We start from the raw sequence: 20053 nt of genomic DNA, 5'->3' as shown, positions 1-20053 counted from the left end.
CGTCTAGAATTTTTATGTAAAATATGGAAATAGCAACTTAATGGAGTATGCAAAACAAGAAAATTGAGACAAAAACCGCTTCATCAATTCTCTGTGGTGAAAGTGCTAACTAATGGGGTCTTGTGACAGGTAATATTACTTCATCAAAAAGTAGTAATACCAGCTGGGAAATGACACAGTGTTGACTGGAAGAGCAGTGTCAAGATTTCTGTCACCGAGAGAACAGGGCCTCTGCTTAACTCGGTGTCACTGTCTGGGAAAGGCGAGGCCTGAGGTCAGTGTCAACTTGTCAGTCACACCCACGAAGTGACAGTGTGGCCTGGCCGGGGGAAGAGAAAGGAGGTGCAGTAACTCAAGTCAGGTGCTGATCACTTCTTAGGTCAAGGAGAGGACGCACGTCCTCCTAAGGAAACCGATCGATGTCTCCCTCATGTGGTCTGGAGACTGGCTCTCTCCCAGGCTTTACCCACTCTAAAATATGACGTCACAAGTTCTGAAACTCATCCCGATTTCCCTGTTTCGATTTGCAATATCTCTCATCACACTTTGTCTTTAAAACGAGTGTGAAAGATGCCTTTGTACCAGTCACCTAGAAGTGAAACTTAACTGTCTCTGAAGTTGCCTGTCTGTAGGACAGTGTTTTATTTCCTCGCAGTGTGCTGGGAACATTGTGGAACATGGTTCTGGGACCAGAGTTTTCTCTAGGCTGTGCACGCTCAGGAGTAAAACAGCTGCATCCTGGACCTGAGCGCCTTCACTTTTCCTAAGTGTTCCACACTGCTCTGACAGTGACAGTGGGAAAGCCACCGTGCGCTCATCCGGGAGAACGCAAGTGTTCCCACACTCTGGATCCTCACGCGATTCTCGATATTGTCACATTTCAGCATTTTTGCCAGTCTGATGCGTGTCGGTGATATTTCATTATTGTCTCTGGTTACCACTGAGGGAAAGCATCTTTGTGTAGTTACTCCTGGCTTTTTCATCTTCATAAATATTAGCATTAGCTTGACAGGTGTCACATACACACAATCCCATTGTATGTTTTATTGGAATCATTTTTCATGTGTAGATCAATTGCGAGAAAACAACAATTGGGGAAGAAAATTCCTATGTGTAATTGAGTCATCCTATCCATAAACATATCTCTCTTTTAGAACTTTTTAATTGCTTTCAATAATTTAAAAATTTGTCCATAAAATTCTGTACATCTCATATAAGATTTATTTCTAGGAACCATATCTTTTGTGTTGCTATTGTAAATTATACCTTTTAAAAAATTAAATTTCTGAGTTCCTTGGTAGTACATAGACATACAATTGACTTTTAGTATATTGTTATCAATTTATTGCTGAATGCTTTTATTGTTTTTAAAAAATGTGAGTATAGATTCACTAAGGTTTTCTATAGACAGTCATTAAAAAAATTTTTTTTAATGTTTATTATTTTTGAGAGACAGGCATAGACAGAGCGGGGGGAGGGGCTGAGAGACAGAGACGCAGAATCCAAAGCAGGCACCAGGCTCTGAGCTGTCAGCACATAGGCCTTGAACTTATGAACCTTGAGATCATGACCTGAGCCAAAGCTGGGACGCTTAACCAACTGAGCCACCCAGGCTCCCCTGGACAGTCATATTTTGGGTGGTAATGAAGTTTTCTTTCTTCTTTGCTCTGTAAGAAATAAGAATGTGTTCAGTTCTGACTGGCTGAAATAGTAGCTTTAAAAAGGCCTATTCCTTTCCCCCCACGTAACAAAGTCCAGAGCCAAGCAGTTACAGGGCATGGCTTCTGTGGTTTCCTCAGCCTTTGCCTCCAGATCCTAAGGTGTCTGTTGTAGCTCCAGCTGCTGTGGTCCCTCGTCAGCCTCAGGAGAGAGGGAAGGGAAGACAGGAGGATGGGCTGGCACACATGGCAAGAAAACCAGGCTTCAGGGATTCCACCATTTCCAGAAGTTCTTCCTGCATCCAATCTTTTGCCTCAGTGGCCAGAAGTATCAAACGGCCACCCTAGCTGCAAAAGAGGCTGGGATGTACAGTTTTGCCTCTATAAACATAGGGATCCCGAGTGAAACCACGGTTCTGTCAGTGAGGAAGAAGAGAATGCGTGGGAGTCTGCTCTTCTGTCAAAAAAAATGTCTTCTCTTCGTCTGCCATCTTGATGAACAGTTTAGCTATTCATATAATAAAATCTTATTTTCACTTTCTTTGGGCCATACTCTTATGGGTTTCTCTTACTGAGACTGATGAATCCACAGTTAAGCAAACTGATTCTCATTCGTATATAATGTTCTTAGCTCTGTCCTTTGGACCTTATGTTTTTCTTTGACGTCCTACAGTTTTACCACCACATGTGTAAGTGTGACCTATCTTTGGTTCTAGTTAATTTTCCTCAGCTCTGATAATTGGTTCATGGACTGTGAAAAATTTTCAAATGTCCCCATTTTTCAGATAAGGACATGGTAGTTCCAAGCTCTAGGCAGTGATTTGCCCAAATTCACATCATTAGGGATGGGTGCACTAAAAATTTGAAATCAGGTCATGTATGCTGTTTTTCCTTGCTTCCAATTAGTATATGGAAGACTCCATATAAGATAAGTCGATGTTAAAAAGAAAGCACTAGAACGAATTTGGGATAAAGAGAAGAAAACCAGAGGAAGGCACGTGTACAGGGGAAGGCAGGAGGTAGGAGCAAGAAATGGAAAGGATTAAGAAGAATTTTAATTCTCCAGGACAGACCTTTTAACTCCTCTACACTTTGGCCTAAGAAAATATCAAATGGAATTGCCCTCCATTCGCCCAGCCCTCTTGTTTATAACACTCACAGATTGTGAAATTATGCCGTCATTGTTCCTTCTTTTATATGTTTTTTCAAAGTATGGAAATAAATGGCAGAATGAAATAATTTCATAGCACTGACTGAAAGAGACGAGAATCTAACCCTAGTGAAATAGTTTTGAAAGAAAAAAAGTAAGAGAACCCCATTTGAAAAGATTTTTCACGCGGTAATGATGGAGTTTGAGTGAGAACACCCTGAATTCTCACCCCATTATGACTCAGAGTGATTCCCTCAGTTAGGATCGCAAGTCTGGCATGCAGGAGAGAGGTCTGTGCTAGAGAGGGAAGTTTGGGGGTTGTTAACACAGAGGTCCTGCTGTGAGTTAGTGCCACTAACGTGAAGTGGTTTACGTTTTTTGGTGTCTTTGTTATTAACTATTGCTTTTTCAATCTGGTGCTTAAAAAAGGGCACCCTGAAACTGGGACTTCAGTGTTTCCTATCTGATTCAAGGACAGTATCTTTCATATCTTATTAATTCTTTGATAACCAGTGACCTACCTTGAATTGAAGATACTGTTAAAATTTTTACATAAAACATGTGCATTAGAGAACAAACATAATAAGGATGGCTTTTTTTTTTTTTGCCTCAGTTCCCCACCCACCCCCCCCCCCCCCCGCCGCCACAAGGAAGCTGTTCGTGAAAGTTTTCCACTCCCAAACCATTTTCTTAAGTGTACAAATAGGTGAAATGACTGTATTTCATCACATTTAAGATGCCATCAATTGTGGGATGCATTATTATTTTCTGTTCACTAAGGAAAAAAATACTAATTATAACTGCAGAGATGAGGGGGAAATGTACATGTTAGAACTGATAAAATATGGCAGATCAAATAGCATAGAACTTAATTATCAAATTATATGCATAGACGTAATTTGTTTATATAATTTGTTTAATTTATTGACTTCTAAGATGTCAGCTAGGATTCTGATTAGGATTGTGTTGATTCGGCGGATCAGTTTGAGAAGCAAATCCATTTTATAATAATGTTAAGTCCTCCAATCCATGAACCTAGGGTACTTTCATTTAGATGTTTAATTTCTTTCAACAAAGTCTTGCTGTTTTCTTCCCGCAACTTTTGTACTTATTAAATTTATTACTAAATATTGTATTGTTTTAATCCTATAGTGGATGAAATTCTCTTCTTAATTTCATTTTTGGATCGTTTGGTACAAGTTATAGAAAGACAGTTGATTTGTGTAACCTTGCCGAACTCATTTATGAGTACTCATGGTATCTTAGACGATTTCTTAGGATGTTCTATGTATCCAAACATGTCCTCTATAAATAGAGGTAATTTTACTTCTTTTCTCATTTGGATTCTTTTATTTCCTGTCCTTGCCAAGTTGTTTTGGCTAGAACTGATGGTACAATATTAACTATTCAGATAATACTGATAGCAGCAAAGTGGACCTCCTTGTCCTGATCTTGATCTTAGGTGGGAAGCATCCGGTCTTTCACCATACATATGACACCAACCATTGGTTTTCGATAGATGTCTTGTATCAGATTGAGGAAATTTTATTCTGTTCATAGTTTGTTGAGTGTTTTTATCATGAAATAGTGTGGGCTGGGCTTGTTTAAATCTTGTCTGTTGAGATGATTATGTGATTTTTGTGTTTAATTCTATTGATATATTACATTAACTGGATTATGGATATGAAACCAAACTTGCATCCTTGGGAATCAGTCTCACTGGGTCATGACTTATAATTCTTTTTATATACTGTTGGTTCACAGTTTCCTTTTTTTGTTGATGATTTTTGCATCCATAAACTAAAATACATTGTTTTGTGGATTTTTTTTTCTTGTGATGTCTTTGACTTGTTTTGGTATCAGGATAATACTAACATCTACCCTTTTTTTTTTTTTCATTTTGCCATTTGTTTTCTTTTTCATTATTCAAGTACAGTTTTCTTTTTTAAATTTAAATCCAAGTTAGTTAACATACAGCATAAAAATTTCAGGATTAAATTTAGTGATTTGTCACTTACATTTAACATGCAGTGCTCATCCCAACAAGTGTCCTTTTTGTTTTAATTTTTAATGTTTATTTATTTTTGAGAGACAGACATAGAACATGAGTGGGGGAGGGGCAGAGAGAGAGGGAGACAGAATCCAAAGCAGGCACTAGGTTAGCTGTCAGCACAGAGCCTGACGTGAGGCTCAAACCCATGAACTGTAAGATCATGACCTGAGCCGAAGTCGGACGCTCAACCAAATAAGCCACCCAGGCGCCCCAACAAGTGTCCTTCTTGCTGTCCCTTGCCCATTTGGCCCATCCCCCCTCCCACAACCCCTCCAGCAACCCTCTGTTTGTTCTCTATATTTAACAGTACCTTATGTTGTTCCCCCTCCCTGTTTTTATCATATTTTTGCTTCCCTTCCCTTATCTTCATCTGTTTTGTATCTTAGTGAAATCATAGGGTGTTTGTCTTTCTGTGACTGACTTATTTTGCTTAGCATAATACACTCTGGTTCCATCCACAATGTTGCAAATGGCAAGATTTCATTCTTTTTAATCGCTAATATTCCATTGTATGTATATACCACATCTTCTTTAGACATTCTTTAGTTGATGGCCATTTGGGCTCTTTCCATACTTTGGCTATTGTTGATAGTGCTGCTATAAACATTGGGGTGCTTGTGCCCCTTCAAAACAGCACTCCTGTATCCTTTGGATAAATACCTACTAGTGCAATTGCTGGGTCATAGGGTAGTTCCATTTTTAATTTTTTGAGGAACCTCCATATGTTTTCCAGAGTGGCTGTACCAGCTTGCTTCCCACCAGCAATGCAAAAGAGATCCTCTTTCTCTGCATCCTCACCAACATCTGTTGTTGCCTGAGTTGTTAATGTTAGCCCTTCTGACAGGTGTGAGGTGGTATCTCATCATGGTTTTGATTTGTATTTCCCTGATGATGAGTGATGTTGAGCATTTTTTCATGTGTCTGTTAGCCATCTGGATGTCTTCTTTGGAAAAGTGTCTGTTCATGTCTTTTGCCCATTTCTTCACTGGATTATTTGTTTTTTGGGTGTTGACTTTGGTAAATTCTTTATAGATTTTGGATACTAAGTCTTTATCTGATATGTCGTTTGCAAATATCTTCTCCCATTCCGTCGTTGACTTTTAGTTTTGTTGATTGTTTCCTTCTCTGTGCAGGAACTTTTTATCTTGAGGTCCCAATAGTTTCTTTTCGCTTTTGTTTCCCTTACCTCTGGAGACATATTACGTAAGAAGTTGCTGAGGTTGAGGTCAGAGAGGTTGTTGCCTGTTTTCTCCTCTAGGATTTTGATGACTTCCTGTCTTGTATTTAGGTCTTTCATCCATCTTGAGTTTATTTTTGGTATGGTGTAAGAAAGTGGCCCAGGTTCATTCTTCTGTACTGACAGATACTCTTAAATTTTTTTTTTCAACGTTTATTTATTTTTGCGACAGAGAGAGACAGAGCATGAACGGGGGAGGGGCAGAGAGAGAGGGAGACACAGAATCGGAAACAGGCTCCAGGCTCTGAGCCATCAGCCCAGAGCCTGATGCGGGGCTCGAACTCACGGACCGCGAGATCGTGACCTGGCTGAAGTCGGACGCTTAACCGACTGCGCCACCCAGGGGCCCCATGTACTGACAGATACTCTTAAAATCCAGGCATTCAAGAGGGAAACACTAGGGAAGTCAACCAGGGCAACAAAGGCAAGACAAAAGGAAAGTAGGTCTAGCAGGCAGGATGCAGATTTGGGGAGGACACAGCATAGAGGAGACTCTGGTTGCAGGAGATACCTGGCCTGTGTTCTGATCCTTTGCCTTCTTTTATTTGTGTGCTCACTGCCACAAAGAGGGGAGGGGGGAGAGAAGGAGACCTACAGAGCCATCTTGTTTGTAATTAATAAACAGCAGTGGCTGGCTGGCCTTTCTAAGGAGCATAGACCACTGAACATTGAGGCAAGCACAGCTTTATGGGGAAGAAGTTGCATTTACATGAAAATTATGTATTAAAAAAAGTTATTTTAAAAACCACTTATCTCTGTAGTAGAGCCTAAAGTCTGGGATTGGGATGCCTTCTGCTTTTGTTTTCTTTTTTGACATTACTTTGTCTATTCCGGGTGTTTTGTGGTTCCATACAAATTTTAAGATCGTTTTAGCTTTGAGAAGAATGCTGGTGCAATTTTGACTGGGATTGCATTGAATGTGTAGAGTGCTTTGGGCAATACTGACATTTTAACAATATTTGTTCTTCCAATCCATTAGCATGGAATGTTTTTCCATTTCTTTGTGTCCTCTTCAATTTCCTTCGTAAGTTTTCTATAATTTTCAGCTTACAGATCTTATACATCTTTGGTTAGGTTTATTCCTAGGTATTTTATGGTTCTTGGTACAATTGTAAATGGGATTGATTTCTTGATTTCTCTTTCTGTTGCTTCATTATTGGTGTGTAGAAATGCAACTGAGGAGGGCACTTGTTGGGATGAGCACTGGGTGTTGTATATAAGCAATGAATCATGGGAATGTACCCTCAAACCAAGAGCACACTGTATACGCTGTATGTTAGCCACCTTGAGAATAAAGTATACGTTGAAAAAACAATAGTAAAATAAAAATAAATAAAAATAAACAAAAAGCACCATCTCTACACATGGATAGGAGAAATCTTTCCCCCTTCTGTGTTCAGTGAGCCATCAATGACGTTCAGTCTCTGTGCCTTTAATGATTAATTTAGAAAAGTCATTAATGTTTTCATAGCCCATTTTTATTTATAAATGGAATGTGCTAGCTATAAATTCCAGTATTGATTTTTCTTCATTAATAATTTTCCACTAAGAATCTTTTCAAAACTCAGAAATAAAAAAGTTCTTTAACAAATTTATGTAAATGTACACGTGTGATACAGGGATGAAAGATTTATTTCTTATAATGGCCATACCTACAATATTACATTTATATTATTTATATAATTTAGGATAATAACTGCAAATAAATATTTTCACAGACGTTTTTCAAGGAGGCCTTACATTTCTATTTATAGTGTACTGAATATTTCCAAGTATTTGGTAAAACTTTAATATAACAGCACTTACCAGTTTCATTACTCTAGGCCTTGGTGAGCAATTTCTTATGCTTTGGGACTACATTATGGAAATAGCAGAATATTACTTTCTTTACTAATAGAATGCATTAAAAAAAAGAAATCTTGTTGATACATCTTGATTTTTTTAATGCATTCTTTATAGTAAGTACCAGCAAATGGCAATTTCTATGATGTATGAGCCAAACTGTATGAATACTGTCTCTTTTATTTAGATTCTGGAATAATTATTATACCATAATGCCAAGATGAAAGTATCCTAATAATGTCATTGGTTGTTGAGACCTATGATTTTGTGAAATAACTAAGGTGTCAAAATGACTTGCACAAACCACACAGCTTCCTGGAACTAGAGCTGACCTAAAACCCAGGTGTCTCGACTCCGGGCATAGAGCTTTCTCCTCCCCATCTCCTTCACTACTCTCACTGCAGGAAATTTTGATGCTTGATCACGGGAACTAAATACATAGAAAGATAGATAAATCTAAAATGTGTGATGTTTGATAGATTAAGAATAACCATATTTGTTAGTTTTCATGATGTAAGTTTCCAGGTATATCAGATTCAAATTGGTACTGTAACAAATGATTGCCACCGACCAGTGGCCCAAAGTAGTGCGTCCTTTATCTTCTGGTCGTGGAGACTGGGATTCTACATGGGTCTTCAGAAACGAAAATCAGGGTGTTGACAGAGCTGCCTTCCTCCTGGAGGCTTGAGTGGAGAATCCTTTTCCTACCATTTCCAGCTTCTGGAGGCTGGCTGTATCCCTTGGCCCGTGATTCCTTCCACGGTCTTCAGGGCTAGCCGAATAGCATCACCAAATCCCTTTCTCTGTCCTCTGCTTCCATTGTTAACATCTCTTCCTCCGACTCTGACTCTGTAACTTCCTGCTTTTAAGGAATTTGTGATTACACTGGGACCACCTGGATGATCTAGGACAATCCATCTCAAAATTTTGATTTAGTTGCATCGTGCAAAACTCCTCTTGCCATATAATTAATTTATTCACAGCTTCCAGGGATTGCAGTGTAGACGTTTGGGGAGGTAGTGGAGATATTATTCAGCCTCCCATATCAGGTCTGTAATCAATGATTTAAATAATTTTCTGAAATAATACTTACTGAGTGCAGTTTTTAGATCATTGAATCTTTACAGTTTCTCTGAAAATTAATGTATGAGAACTGTTTATATTGCTGTTGAGAAGCTGAATTTCAGTGCTGTCTTTCATCTGGCCTCAGATGACTTGTGATAAGGACTCAAGACAACATAAAAACAGAGCAGACTGTGTGAGCATGATTTATTTGGTGCCCACAAAGATAACGAGAGTAACACTTCCCATCCGTCTGGTTTTTGTTCTCCAAGGGCTGAAGTCAGGTTTCGCCAAGAATATATTCTGATCCCCGAGAACCGAGAAATGAGTCAGGTTTGCATAGACCAGAGCCAAAGCTCCGTCCAGCTGTGGGGTTGTAGGCAGTCTCTTGTTAGACATATTCCTGTTTATTTTTTTGTCCTTTTTTACATTTCTTACCTTTTCTTAGCCTTTGAAGCTGTATTTACGTAAGAAACTGATAGTTCCATCAAAAACAGGCAGCAATCTGATGTGTGATTAAGATGGTAAAAAAGCAAAAGGCAGAAAGCTTGACTTTTCCTTATGTTGCTTACATAGCCACATATTACTAGTCTCCGGGCTCTCAAGGTCACTAAAGATCAAGCAGGTGTTTATTAATTAATTAACTGAGCACCCATATTCCATCACATTACTGGCTTATTTATGCCACTATCACCGTTATCCCTACCCTTCTCCCTCCCTCCCCCCCCCCCCCCGCCCACACACACACCTGGGCCACGTGCACATACTTGTACTGTGAGATATTACAAGTTTGAGTTTTCTTAGTATGTACCTAGATTTGGTCAGTCTGGGCTTATAGACCACACAACTGCAACTTTTGATATGTTCTAAATATTAGCCCTGAGGAAACACCGCGCAAAGTGACAGTCGTGGGCAGCTCTGGTACCCAGCTTTCGTGAAGAAGGCAACGGTAGGGGTGTTGCTGATGAGCAGTAGATATTACTTCTCTGGAGAGAATAGGACAAAGAGAGGAGCAGAATTAGCATTTAGACTATGTCACTGAGAAGGATTTTCAAGTATTCTACTTATAAGCAAATATTACATTTTCAGATGCTTAAGACCAATAACATATGGCCTATACAAACTTGTATTAGATACCTCCTTCATTAGCCCAGCTCCAATTCTGTTTTCTGTGTTGTAGGATTTGAACCAGACATGAACGATTTTTCTTCTCGTAAGGCCTTGCCCTTTTGTGATTCTGCTGAGAGCACAAGGAACCAACAATAATTTACTATATGCCATAATCATCCTGTTTTGTTTTTAGAAAACTCCCTACAACCTGACAACACACATTTATTATGGTTGATTCTAGGCATTTAAATATGAAAACAATTAACGTGCATTCGTAGGCAATATGACAAATGGGAATTTGTGAGCAGACCAATTTTTCACTGACCTGCATTCAAGAACACTATTATAACTCAGGTTTGCCTCCCAAGTTTTTAAATGAGTTGATTTCCCAGTATTTATGTGGGCAGGTTGACGGATGAGAATGACTTTAGTGTAAGCTGGGGAGTCCCCTTCTATGTCCCCTCCTCCAGGTTGCACTTTTGTGCTGATTCAGAGAGTGCTCTGTGCGTTCAACCATTCAGCTAATATACGGAGACAAGAAAGCGATAACTTTTGGTCATTACATGAGTTGTAGAGAAAGAATCAAGGGGTGTGGGTGAATAAACTTCTACTATGGGAATAGCCCGCTGGGTATAATTTTCTACTGTGTCCAAATGATCAAACTTTGCATTGTGAATAGTACGTTCACATCTCCCACCTATCTTTTCTCCACACTCCACCTCACCCCTCTTGTTAATGCAGAATATTATCTCCATTTTATAGATGAGGAAACTGAGTCATAGGATGTTAAATGAATTGTCCCAAGTTCATACTGCCTAACTTAGTCCTCTGTGCACATAGGATGGATCCATCACTGGTGAATTATGTATCTATTTTTAAAAGCATTGGACATTGTGAAATAACCTATCTCAAAATCCTTTCTCTAAATGAAAGAAATTTTCCTTAAGTTTGGGCAGCATCAAAGACATCGGAGATAGAAATTAACACCTTGGCAATTAAAATCATGTTGCAAGCCCCTCCCCCCCCAAAGACGACTCCTTTCCACTCTGTAAGACAGATCATAAGCCACACAGCTTTGGAGAGGTGGGTAATTCAGGTGTAATTTTGGTCACTGCGATTTCTGATTTCTGGGGTGATTATAAGCCAAATGTCAGTCACCATGGTTCTCAAGATACTTGTAATAAAGATTCAAGTGGAAAAAAAAATGTATTTAGCATTCACAAAGAGGACAAATGGTTAAAAGAGAATTTTTGAGTGTCTGAAGATTCAAGGATGAAAAAGAAAGAACAGTGATAAAAAGGGCAGGATGGCTTGGTCGCAGGAGGTTTAGACAGCCTGCAGGTTTCTCAGCGGCGAGCTGCCACTTTGTCCTGCAGATTGCTTGGAGGCCAAACTGTGAAAAAGCAGAAAATATTTGGAGAATTCTGGGCTTAAATTAAAAGAAGGGGAGATCAAACTGGGGAAATGTCCAGTATGCAGGCTAAAATAGAAGCATCCCACTTAAAAGAGCTTTTCTGTAAAGCTGTGTACCCCAAGTAAAGTTTGTAGTGAAGAAATATTTGGGCTTTTTTGCGGAGGAGGCTGTAGTTCAAGGGAAACTCGAGATGCAATTTACAAAGAGAGGAGGCAAGTTCTCAAGCTTAATTATGCATCAGGAAACTACCCTGTAGTTTTCTTTCCTCTCCCACAGAAGGGAATAGAACTGAACTAGCAAGAGAGGGTAGCAGTCCTCTGGCTTTGAGATTAAAAACAACCAAAAAGGGATACATCAATGCTTGACAAAAGCCCTTGACAAAATAAGTCCCTGGAGGTTATTACATAACATAAGTTACCTTCTTTCTGTACAGCTTGTACCTTGAGTTTCCCTTGAAATGCAGCAGAAAAATGTCTGCTTTGTTTACTTGGGTTAACAATGCAGAGGAAAGAGGACAGGACAGTAGGGTTCAGATCCTGAACTGGGACTCCAGGTGGATTCTTCATCTGTACGATGAGGATGGGTAGGTGATGTCAAGGCTCTCTTCAGTTTGAGCACCGGCTGCTGAAGCCACAGAGAATTGGGAGAGTCCAGGTTATAAATGCCAACGGCTTAGTTTTTCAAGGAGACCTCCTTCTCCTCCGTTCCCTACGGGCCGGCAGTTAAAGGAAGCAGTAACAGGACCAGAATCGGAGGGTGTGTGTCCGGGTCGGGAGCTGATGTTGCACGTGCAGACCCGTCTCAGAGGTTTCCTGTGATGTGGTTCACTACTTGGAAGTGCTTTGAACGTCAAGGAGGAAGATGTCTTGTGGCATCACTGCGGTTCATAATCTCCAGCTGAAGGTTCTCACCCCTCAGAAGTTCACGGTGAAGCCAGGAATGGGAAATAATTACTGCCCCTCATTTACACTGAGACGGGGCTGAAGGTCTGGCTGCAGCCAATGAAACGCTCTTTGATACTGATTCATTAGTAGCGATGCTGTCTCCCGGCAGCCCTGTGCCAACGTCACAGTTTGGCAGCCTCCTCAGTTCAATTGCACGGTTTTCCTTTGGGCACATCTCCTTGGCCTTCTTCACTCATCTGTTTGCTGGACCCATTTAATTGCAAATTAACAACGTGTCTCCCTCAACTACCCTTCCCTAAATCAGGTTTTCCTTCTGTGTGTGTGTGTGTGTGTGTATGCATGGGTGTGTGCTAAAGAATGTGCTTACGGCAAAATTATCCCAGCAAGAAGGCTTTCTGACTTTTCTTTCTTTCTTTTTTTTTTTTTTTTGCCAGCTACAACTGGTAACCAACTTTTGTTTTTACCCATTTAAAAAGTATTTATTTGCAAGCTATCAGTGGCAGTTTAAATGCAACGGCAATTAAGAAAAATACAAACTGACCCTTGTGGTGTTTTCCGTTGACCTGTATCCCGCCAGAGGCTGATATTGTATAGATAAGGAAAAGAAATTTTATGTTACTAACACAAGGAAATCTGGTTTGTGCATGTAGGACAGAGTGAATGAGGGGGGTGATGCTGGCTTCGTTCTCTTCCTGGTTCAGCTGTCATTCTGATACAAATATGAGCACCGCTCCCACCTACCTCTGGATCGGGTTCTGTTTCCTTGAAAATGAATGACTTTGAACAAAACCGTCTCAGTCTCTTTCAGTCTCCAGCGTTGTCCCTCTTTATTCATTTTGTTCTTTCCTCCTGAATGCCTGCAAAAAGCATTGGAGGTCCAAAGCACATGCCTTTTCTCCCACGAGACATGACCCCACCCCACAGTATTCCTAGAGTGTGTTCTCCTTTTGACATCTTCCCCTCCCTCCCACTAATCTTACTCATCTTCAAGGGCCACTTCAAATCATATCCTTGATGAAGATTTCCTAACAAAATCTGTTTTCTCTTTCCTCCAAATTCCTCAAGTGCACTGCATACCCCTACGATGCATTTACCCGATAGCATCATTCTTTGTGCAGATTTCTTAGTCCCTTTACTAGAATGCATTCACCTCACATTTGGTGCCTGTTACTGGCACAGCCTCCTGGTAGGCTAGAATAGTGTCTTGCTTGTTTTATGCATTAGCAACCTTGTTTAAATTAGCACGAGCATTTTTCTCCGCATGGATTCTCTAAGAGTCAATTGCACTACAGTGAAAGATGTTGAAGCAAGAGACCTTTAACACAAACCTTTAAAACAATTAGGATAATAAAGGATAAGTTGAATTTTAATGGTGAAAATAACTGTAAACTCTGCCAGAACTTGGTAAGGTTTAAAGTGATGTGGGGCTCAATTTCATGAATGAGATAATGACCTGAGCCAAAATCACGAGTCTGTCACTCAACCGACTGAGCCACCCAGGCGCCCCACCACAGACCCTTTTTGAGTGTAAGTGAGTGTATGTTGGAAGAGGGGCCTACCTAGGAATGGTCCACAGAGGCCTGAATCTAGAAATCTCACCTTATGGGGAATTTGGAGTTTTAAAGGATCTCCCTGTTCCCCTAGGTGATTTCTCTTGCCCCTTTCTTTACCACTCTGAGCATGAGGCAAGGTCTAAAACATTTCATTTTCTTCGTTCCCTTCTTACAGATGTTGAAAATCATATAAAACTATAATTTGAGGACAAGTATCATAAAAACAAAGGCAACTGAAATTGGTTCTCTCATTGTGTGTCCACTCACGAAACTTACAAGATTTGCTTTGCAAAAAGAAGAAAATCAGAGAACTCAGTGTTACTCTACTGTGTCCTACAGGGCACGGCCCTACGATATTCTGTAACTGTAACAAGTGCATTCATGTTTGTTCCCGTTATTTTGTATCTTTATTTTATCCACTTAACTGGATTGTATACCTCTTTAGGTTTGTTCCCATTGTATTTAACCTTAACTCTAGGTGTTTAAGTGACTTAATAGATAAGACTCATCAGAGTCGCTCTTTTTCATATTCAGACCTTACGCATTTCTCTAGCATTGCCAACCAGAAGTAACTAATAAAGTGGTTACCTAGCCTTCGAAACGAGCTTATTTACAGGTTGGTACGAAATACTAGACTCTGGGGGAAAAAAAAGGCAACGAAGGAATAGTGAGTAAGGCAGGAAAAAGAAAGGATTGTATAAGTTATCTGAGAAAGAAGCTGCCATTTAAAGAGGGAATAGCGAATGGGATCATTTCCACAAGAATGAAATTGTTGGACTTCACTGAAGGAATAATTTGGTCACTCTTGAGAATGCAGAATAGTAGGAGCACAGTAGGGACAGAAGCCAGATTTCTGCTTCTTGAGGTAATTGCAAAGGGGTGCATGTGGAAAGCACAATGGGAGCAGATACGTTAAGCGTTTTAAAGAAGTTTGTCAATGGTTCAAGAACAACCATAGGCATGGAGTTGTGTTATCGAAGAGGCCTTTACGTCCAAGGCACAAGCAGCCTATGTTGAAAATAAGAGGGAGCCGAGAAAGTGCAGAGATCCAGGGAGAGGTGGGAGAAACCGAGGGGGGGTAGGGACGGTGTGCAGGTGGCAGGAGACACCCCTGAGGAAGCTGGAGGGTAGAATCCAGAGTAGGGGGGGGAGGTGTTTCAGAGGAGAATGTTTAGCCCCACTTTCCAAAACAGAAACAAAGATCACAATGCGAGGTGTGGAGTTAGGTGTTAGGGTGAGACACTTACGGGGGAAGACACTCATCGTAAGTGGCATGAATCTTTACCAGTAAGAGTAACTTCTGAGTAAATAATCAGACCACGGCAAGGACTGATTGTCGAGGGTTCCTCGGGTCCGATTTCCTCTCTGGAATCCCCCAGGGGAACAGTGGACAGGGCACATTGGGGCCAGTGACCATGGCACTGGTGGCCTAGGGCAGCAGCTCCGAAGTCACCATTGGTTGTAACTTTGACCACAAGTAATCTGTAACTGAATGTAAGTACTAGTGATTTTGATTGAGTTTTAAAAATTCATTGAAGCAGGTTCAAGGTCACTCTTAAAATATTGTCCCTTCCTGGTGATTTAGTGTGTTTCCTTGGGTTGAGAGGGTAGCTGTGGATGAGGTCCAGGGTTATGGGACCTGTGCATACTCACACCATCATCTCGTGCTGCCTTGTGCTGTGTGCAGGGCTGTTACTGATTTACCATGAATTCCTATGGCAGTCATAGGAACCCCTATGTTAGTTAGGAACTAACTAACTCCTAAGTTAGTTGGAGTGGCGTAGGTGGAATTTTACAGTTCGCTATGTTTCTTGTTTAGCATTCCCCATGAATATATTTTTTAACGAAGAAGGTAGGAATAGAAGAAGAAAATGCAGGGGACGGGGTGGCTCAGTTGATTAAGCGTCTGACTCTTGATTTCAGCTCAGGTCGTGATCTCACGGTTTGTGGGCTCGAGCCCTATGTCAGACTCAGCACTGACAGCACAGACCCCTCTTGGGGTACTGGCTCTCTCCTCTCTTTCTGCCCCTCCTCCACTCACGTATGCACACTCTTTCTCTCTCTCAAAATAAAAAAAAAAAAAAAATAAGCCTTTAAAAAAATAAGAAGAAAATGCTACCAGTGTCTCAGTGACTTTATTGTACTTGACCTAAACAACCTGAAGACTGTGTGGATGGGTGGGGTCAGTGCTGTCATGCCTGTCAACAGAGCCAAACAAATTGAAGACAAGTTTGTTACCTAGAGGTCAACTGATATATTTTACCAACTCCATTTCACATTAAGAAAATGCCGCTCTCCATTCGGTCTGTTTCACAGTCCCCTTCTGTCTATCAGCTGTCCCTAACTGATCTGATCACCACCTAGAGCTTTAAATACGTCCAAATGCCCTTGCTTCTCAAATGTGTATCTCCACCCCGACCTTTAATGACTTGCCCTTGCGTTTAGAATAAACGCCTCGCTCTTGTCCTGGCTGCAAGTCCTGCTCTGAGAGCTGGCCTGGTTCCTGCCCTTGTGGTTCTTGTCTTAGGTTCTTTGTACTTGCTTTTCCTCTTCCTGGAATACTGTTCCCTGTACCTTTCAGTGGACCTCCCACATTGCAGAATTCAGGTGTCTGCCTGGGCGTTACTCCTTCATGGAGAGTGTTCTCTAATGAGCAGGTCGAAAGGATGTGCATCCCTGCCCACCCTGACAAAGCACACCAGCACTCACCCTGTTTTCTTGTCTTCAGTGCAGTCATCCTGTTTGATATCCTCTCATTAAAGTATTGCTGTCTGTCTTCTCCTCAAAGGTTGACCTTCACGAGAGCAGGAGCTATCGCCTGTCTAGCTCTCTACTATACCTTGAACATTGAGTGTGGTCCCTGCGCAGAGGAAGCCCTGAGCAGATACGTGCAGAATATAAAGTTGCTGTGGGGTTGGGTCAGATGGCAAGTGCTAACATGAAATCAAGAAAGAAGGATTAGCCCAAGGCTTGGCCTCCTGTTCCAACTGCATCATTATCTGGAGGTTCAGCTGGGGTGACTTCTCCCAGGAGGCATTAGGAACAGTGGACACAGCGGCCGAGCAGGAGGTCGGCATGGGGCTGGCCGCGGTGGTGTGGCCAGAGGACTGTGTCAGACCGAAGACATTGTTTAGAGAAAGACAGGAAGGAAGGAAGTCAGGAACAACAAGGCCAGCATGGAATTAGAGCCCCTACAACTGCACACCCAGACTTTACCCCACTTTCAGCCTCTCCCAGGAATGACCTTTAACCAGTCAATCTGGAATTTCCGGATCAGCTCTAGTGAGGTAATCCGCAAGATAGACCCCCACCCTTCCCCCAAAGGGAGGGAACCTTGCCTGAAACAATCCACTCTTTGTTAGAAACTTCCTTTTCCGCCCCCTTCTGCCTCTAAAAGCCTTCATTGGCTCATCTCCTCCAGCTCCTTTCTACTTGCAGAGTGGGATGCTGCTGGATTCCTGAATCCTTGAATAAAGTCAATTAGATCCTTAAACGTCCACAGTTGAATTTGTTTTTTTTTAACCACATAGAGGATGCAGTAAAGGCCATTTTGAGGAGGGAATCAAAGATTATACCTGAGGTGATTCTAAAATGACACTTTTTGGGGTGCCTGGGTGGCTCAGTCGGTTGAGCGTCCGACTTTGGTTCAGGTCATGATCTCGCGGTTCGTGGGTTCAAGCCCCGCGTCGGGCTCTGTGCTGACAGCTCAGAGCCTGGAGCCTGCCTTGGATTCTGTGTCTCCCTCTCTCTCTGCCCCTCCCCACTCGTGCTCTGTCTCCCTCTCTCAGAAATAAACATTTTTTAAAAAGTTAAAAAAAATAAAAAGACACTTTGTGCTAAGGAAGCTCTCCTTTCTGCCCTATTAAATAAGATATGCTTTGAGAGCTCCCTCAAAACAAAAATTTAAGGAACCCTGCCCATCACTGTGATCCAGTTCTGCCGTGTCCGAAATCCGGGAGTTTGCCACGTCTGTGGCTTCCACCGCTAGATGACAGGCTTTCAGTCCACAGCGAAAACCAAATCGTTTTTGGTTCCTTGTTGTGAATCACCCATGGTTCAAGGCCAGCGGCCTAGAATGGGCCAGTTATAGATGCCCTGAACTACACACTTCCATTTTCTGAATCCCACCTTATTTTCTGGGCTTCTACAGAGCAGCAATTGCCTTTTGAAGATTTATACCCCCACCTGGATGTGATCTTTCGTTTCCCAGAATCTTCAAAGCACTTTGCAAGTCTCTGTAAGGCACTCGTAGCCTGGGATTGTAGTGTCGGTGTAATCTCCTTCGCCCCTTTCCCTCACTAGATCATAAATTCCTTAAAGGCAGAAACCGGGTCCTATCATTCTGGTACCCTCTAATACACAGTCTACATGCCTTGGACATTAATCAGTGTAAAGCTTGGAAGGAAGAAGTGATGGGTTTGAGTAATCAGTTCTGCCACTTGTTAGGTATATGACCCTGTGGTTCACTTCTCTAAGCCTCCATTTTCTCATCAAACTGTAATAGTGATAGAGAAAATAACGATGTCCTAGAACTGTCGAAAGGATTAAATGAGATAGTGTACATCGAGTGCTTGGCACAGAGTATAATGAGTAATGGATACTATGATGGTGATGATTTTTATGGGGACCCAAAATATCAACATTAAGAGAACCCACGAGTGGCCAGTCATAACTGATTCTGTGATTCTGATATCAATGACATTCTAAAATATTGACTGTTACAGAGCCAATAATATAGAATACCAAAAATTCAGCTGTGAATACAGGCCTGTATCCTTAATTAAGAAAAAAGTGAACAGTGGAAAATCACTTCTGAGTCTTATAAATAGGAAATTGGATTTCCTAATGAGTAATTTAAAATACTTTGGGAGCATAAATACACCTGGAGCACTCAAGCTCTAAGTTGGTGACTCAGAGAACAAGGGCACAGAATCCTGAAATAAGCAACAGCAAATGGCCACTTAAGCTCTTAAAGAGCAAGTTGCGGAAAATAAATTAATTCATTTAAATATGCATGAATCTCCTGAGTGGTGGAATATGCTGAAATGGTGCTGAATGATTTCCTTTGTTGTGTGTGTTCTGAAGGATTAATAATGCCTTGCACTTGGTGCCTCGAACCTTTGGTTAGACTCTTTTGCCTTTTTAAATTGTTTTTAAAGCAATTTAGATGATACAACTGGAAATTGCAGTCAAAGTACAGATTGGTCTCATTGATTTGGAGAAGTGGACAGCAGGTTGATCAAGGCATAGATGGATCCCTGAGGGAATGGAAAGGGATTCGGATTAAAACGTTAGAAAAGAGCTTTGGGGAGGCTGACATAATTTTGCAGAAACTTTGAGAAGTTTCAAACTTTTCAACCTTTCTCCTGAGATATGTGCCAGCATTTAATCAGCCTCTCTGATACTGTGTGGCACAGCAGTTTGGGTCCCAACAGTCAGCACATGCCATTGTAGACCGTAGTGTATATTTAGAATATTGATCAGAATTATCACTCAGTTATTTCCAGCACTTGTCAGATCCTTTCATTTTCATTATGGGAACCACAGACACGAAAATCCTGGTCCTTCATGTAAAGGAGAGGGGCGAGGAAGAGGGGGCAGAGACATCAAAAGCAGAAGCAAATGACCAGCTAAATGACTGTAATATTCTAGGTCATGTTCTGATTTGTGAAAGGAGGGGGCTTTAAGGAAATTACTGTTTGCCCTGCACACACCGGTTATTAGGGCAGGGCTTCATTTTTGATGCCAAGGCAGTGAAAGGGAGCTTGGCAGCAAAGTGGGGGCTGGAGCCCGGGACCCCTGAGCGATGGGGTGGGTGAAGCCTAGGAAAGGATTTGGCAGCCTTGCCTGAAGAAGAAAAATAATGAAAAGAATTGCCAAGAACCATAAAACCAGGAGAATAGGGATATGAAATACTTCAACTTGATTTTCCCAACATGGAGAAATATTAAATCTATTCTAAGTCTGTTATGATGTCCATGTATTATTGTGAGTTTCTGTATTACAGTAATTTATATGTTGCCATAGGGCTATGAATAGGATCAAGTCAGATCAAGTTTTTGTTGTAGT

At 41.2% G+C, this 20053-nt stretch overlaps 1 protein-coding gene and 1 long non-coding RNA gene across 7 annotated transcripts in view; one reads left to right on the top strand and one right to left on the bottom strand.

Moving 5' to 3' along the window:
* TPK1 (thiamin pyrophosphokinase 1) overlaps window positions 1-20053 on the top strand; it is a 351344-nt gene that overhangs the window by 259953 nt on the left and 71338 nt on the right. The window contains exon 9 of one of the 6 annotated variants that reach the window (XM_045052940.1): window positions 16773-17481. The exons of the other annotated variants lie outside the window; for them this stretch is intronic. Within the exon in view, the coding sequence (XP_044908875.1) occupies window positions 16773-16777 (5 nt within the window). The 3' untranslated portion in view covers window positions 16778-17481. Of the gene's footprint in view, window positions 1-16772; window positions 17482-20053 lie in introns of those variants that run through there. 6 annotated transcript variants of the gene reach the window in all.
* Window positions 1487-16831, bottom strand: LOC109497674. The gene is made up of 3 exons (XR_002154036.2): window positions 16694-16831; window positions 13173-13288; window positions 1487-1667 (listed from the first exon to the last, which is right to left on the bottom strand). It is a non-coding gene; the product is annotated as an uncharacterized LOC109497674 (long non-coding RNA).

Source organism: Felis catus, chromosome A2 (genome assembly GCF_018350175.1).
Source record: "Felis catus isolate Fca126 chromosome A2, F.catus_Fca126_mat1.0, whole genome shotgun sequence".
NCBI classification, from domain to species: domain Eukaryota; kingdom Metazoa; phylum Chordata; class Mammalia; order Carnivora; family Felidae; genus Felis; species Felis catus.
The sequence above is the reverse complement of the archived record's forward strand: the minus strand, read 5'-3'. Positions and strand labels throughout refer to the sequence as shown.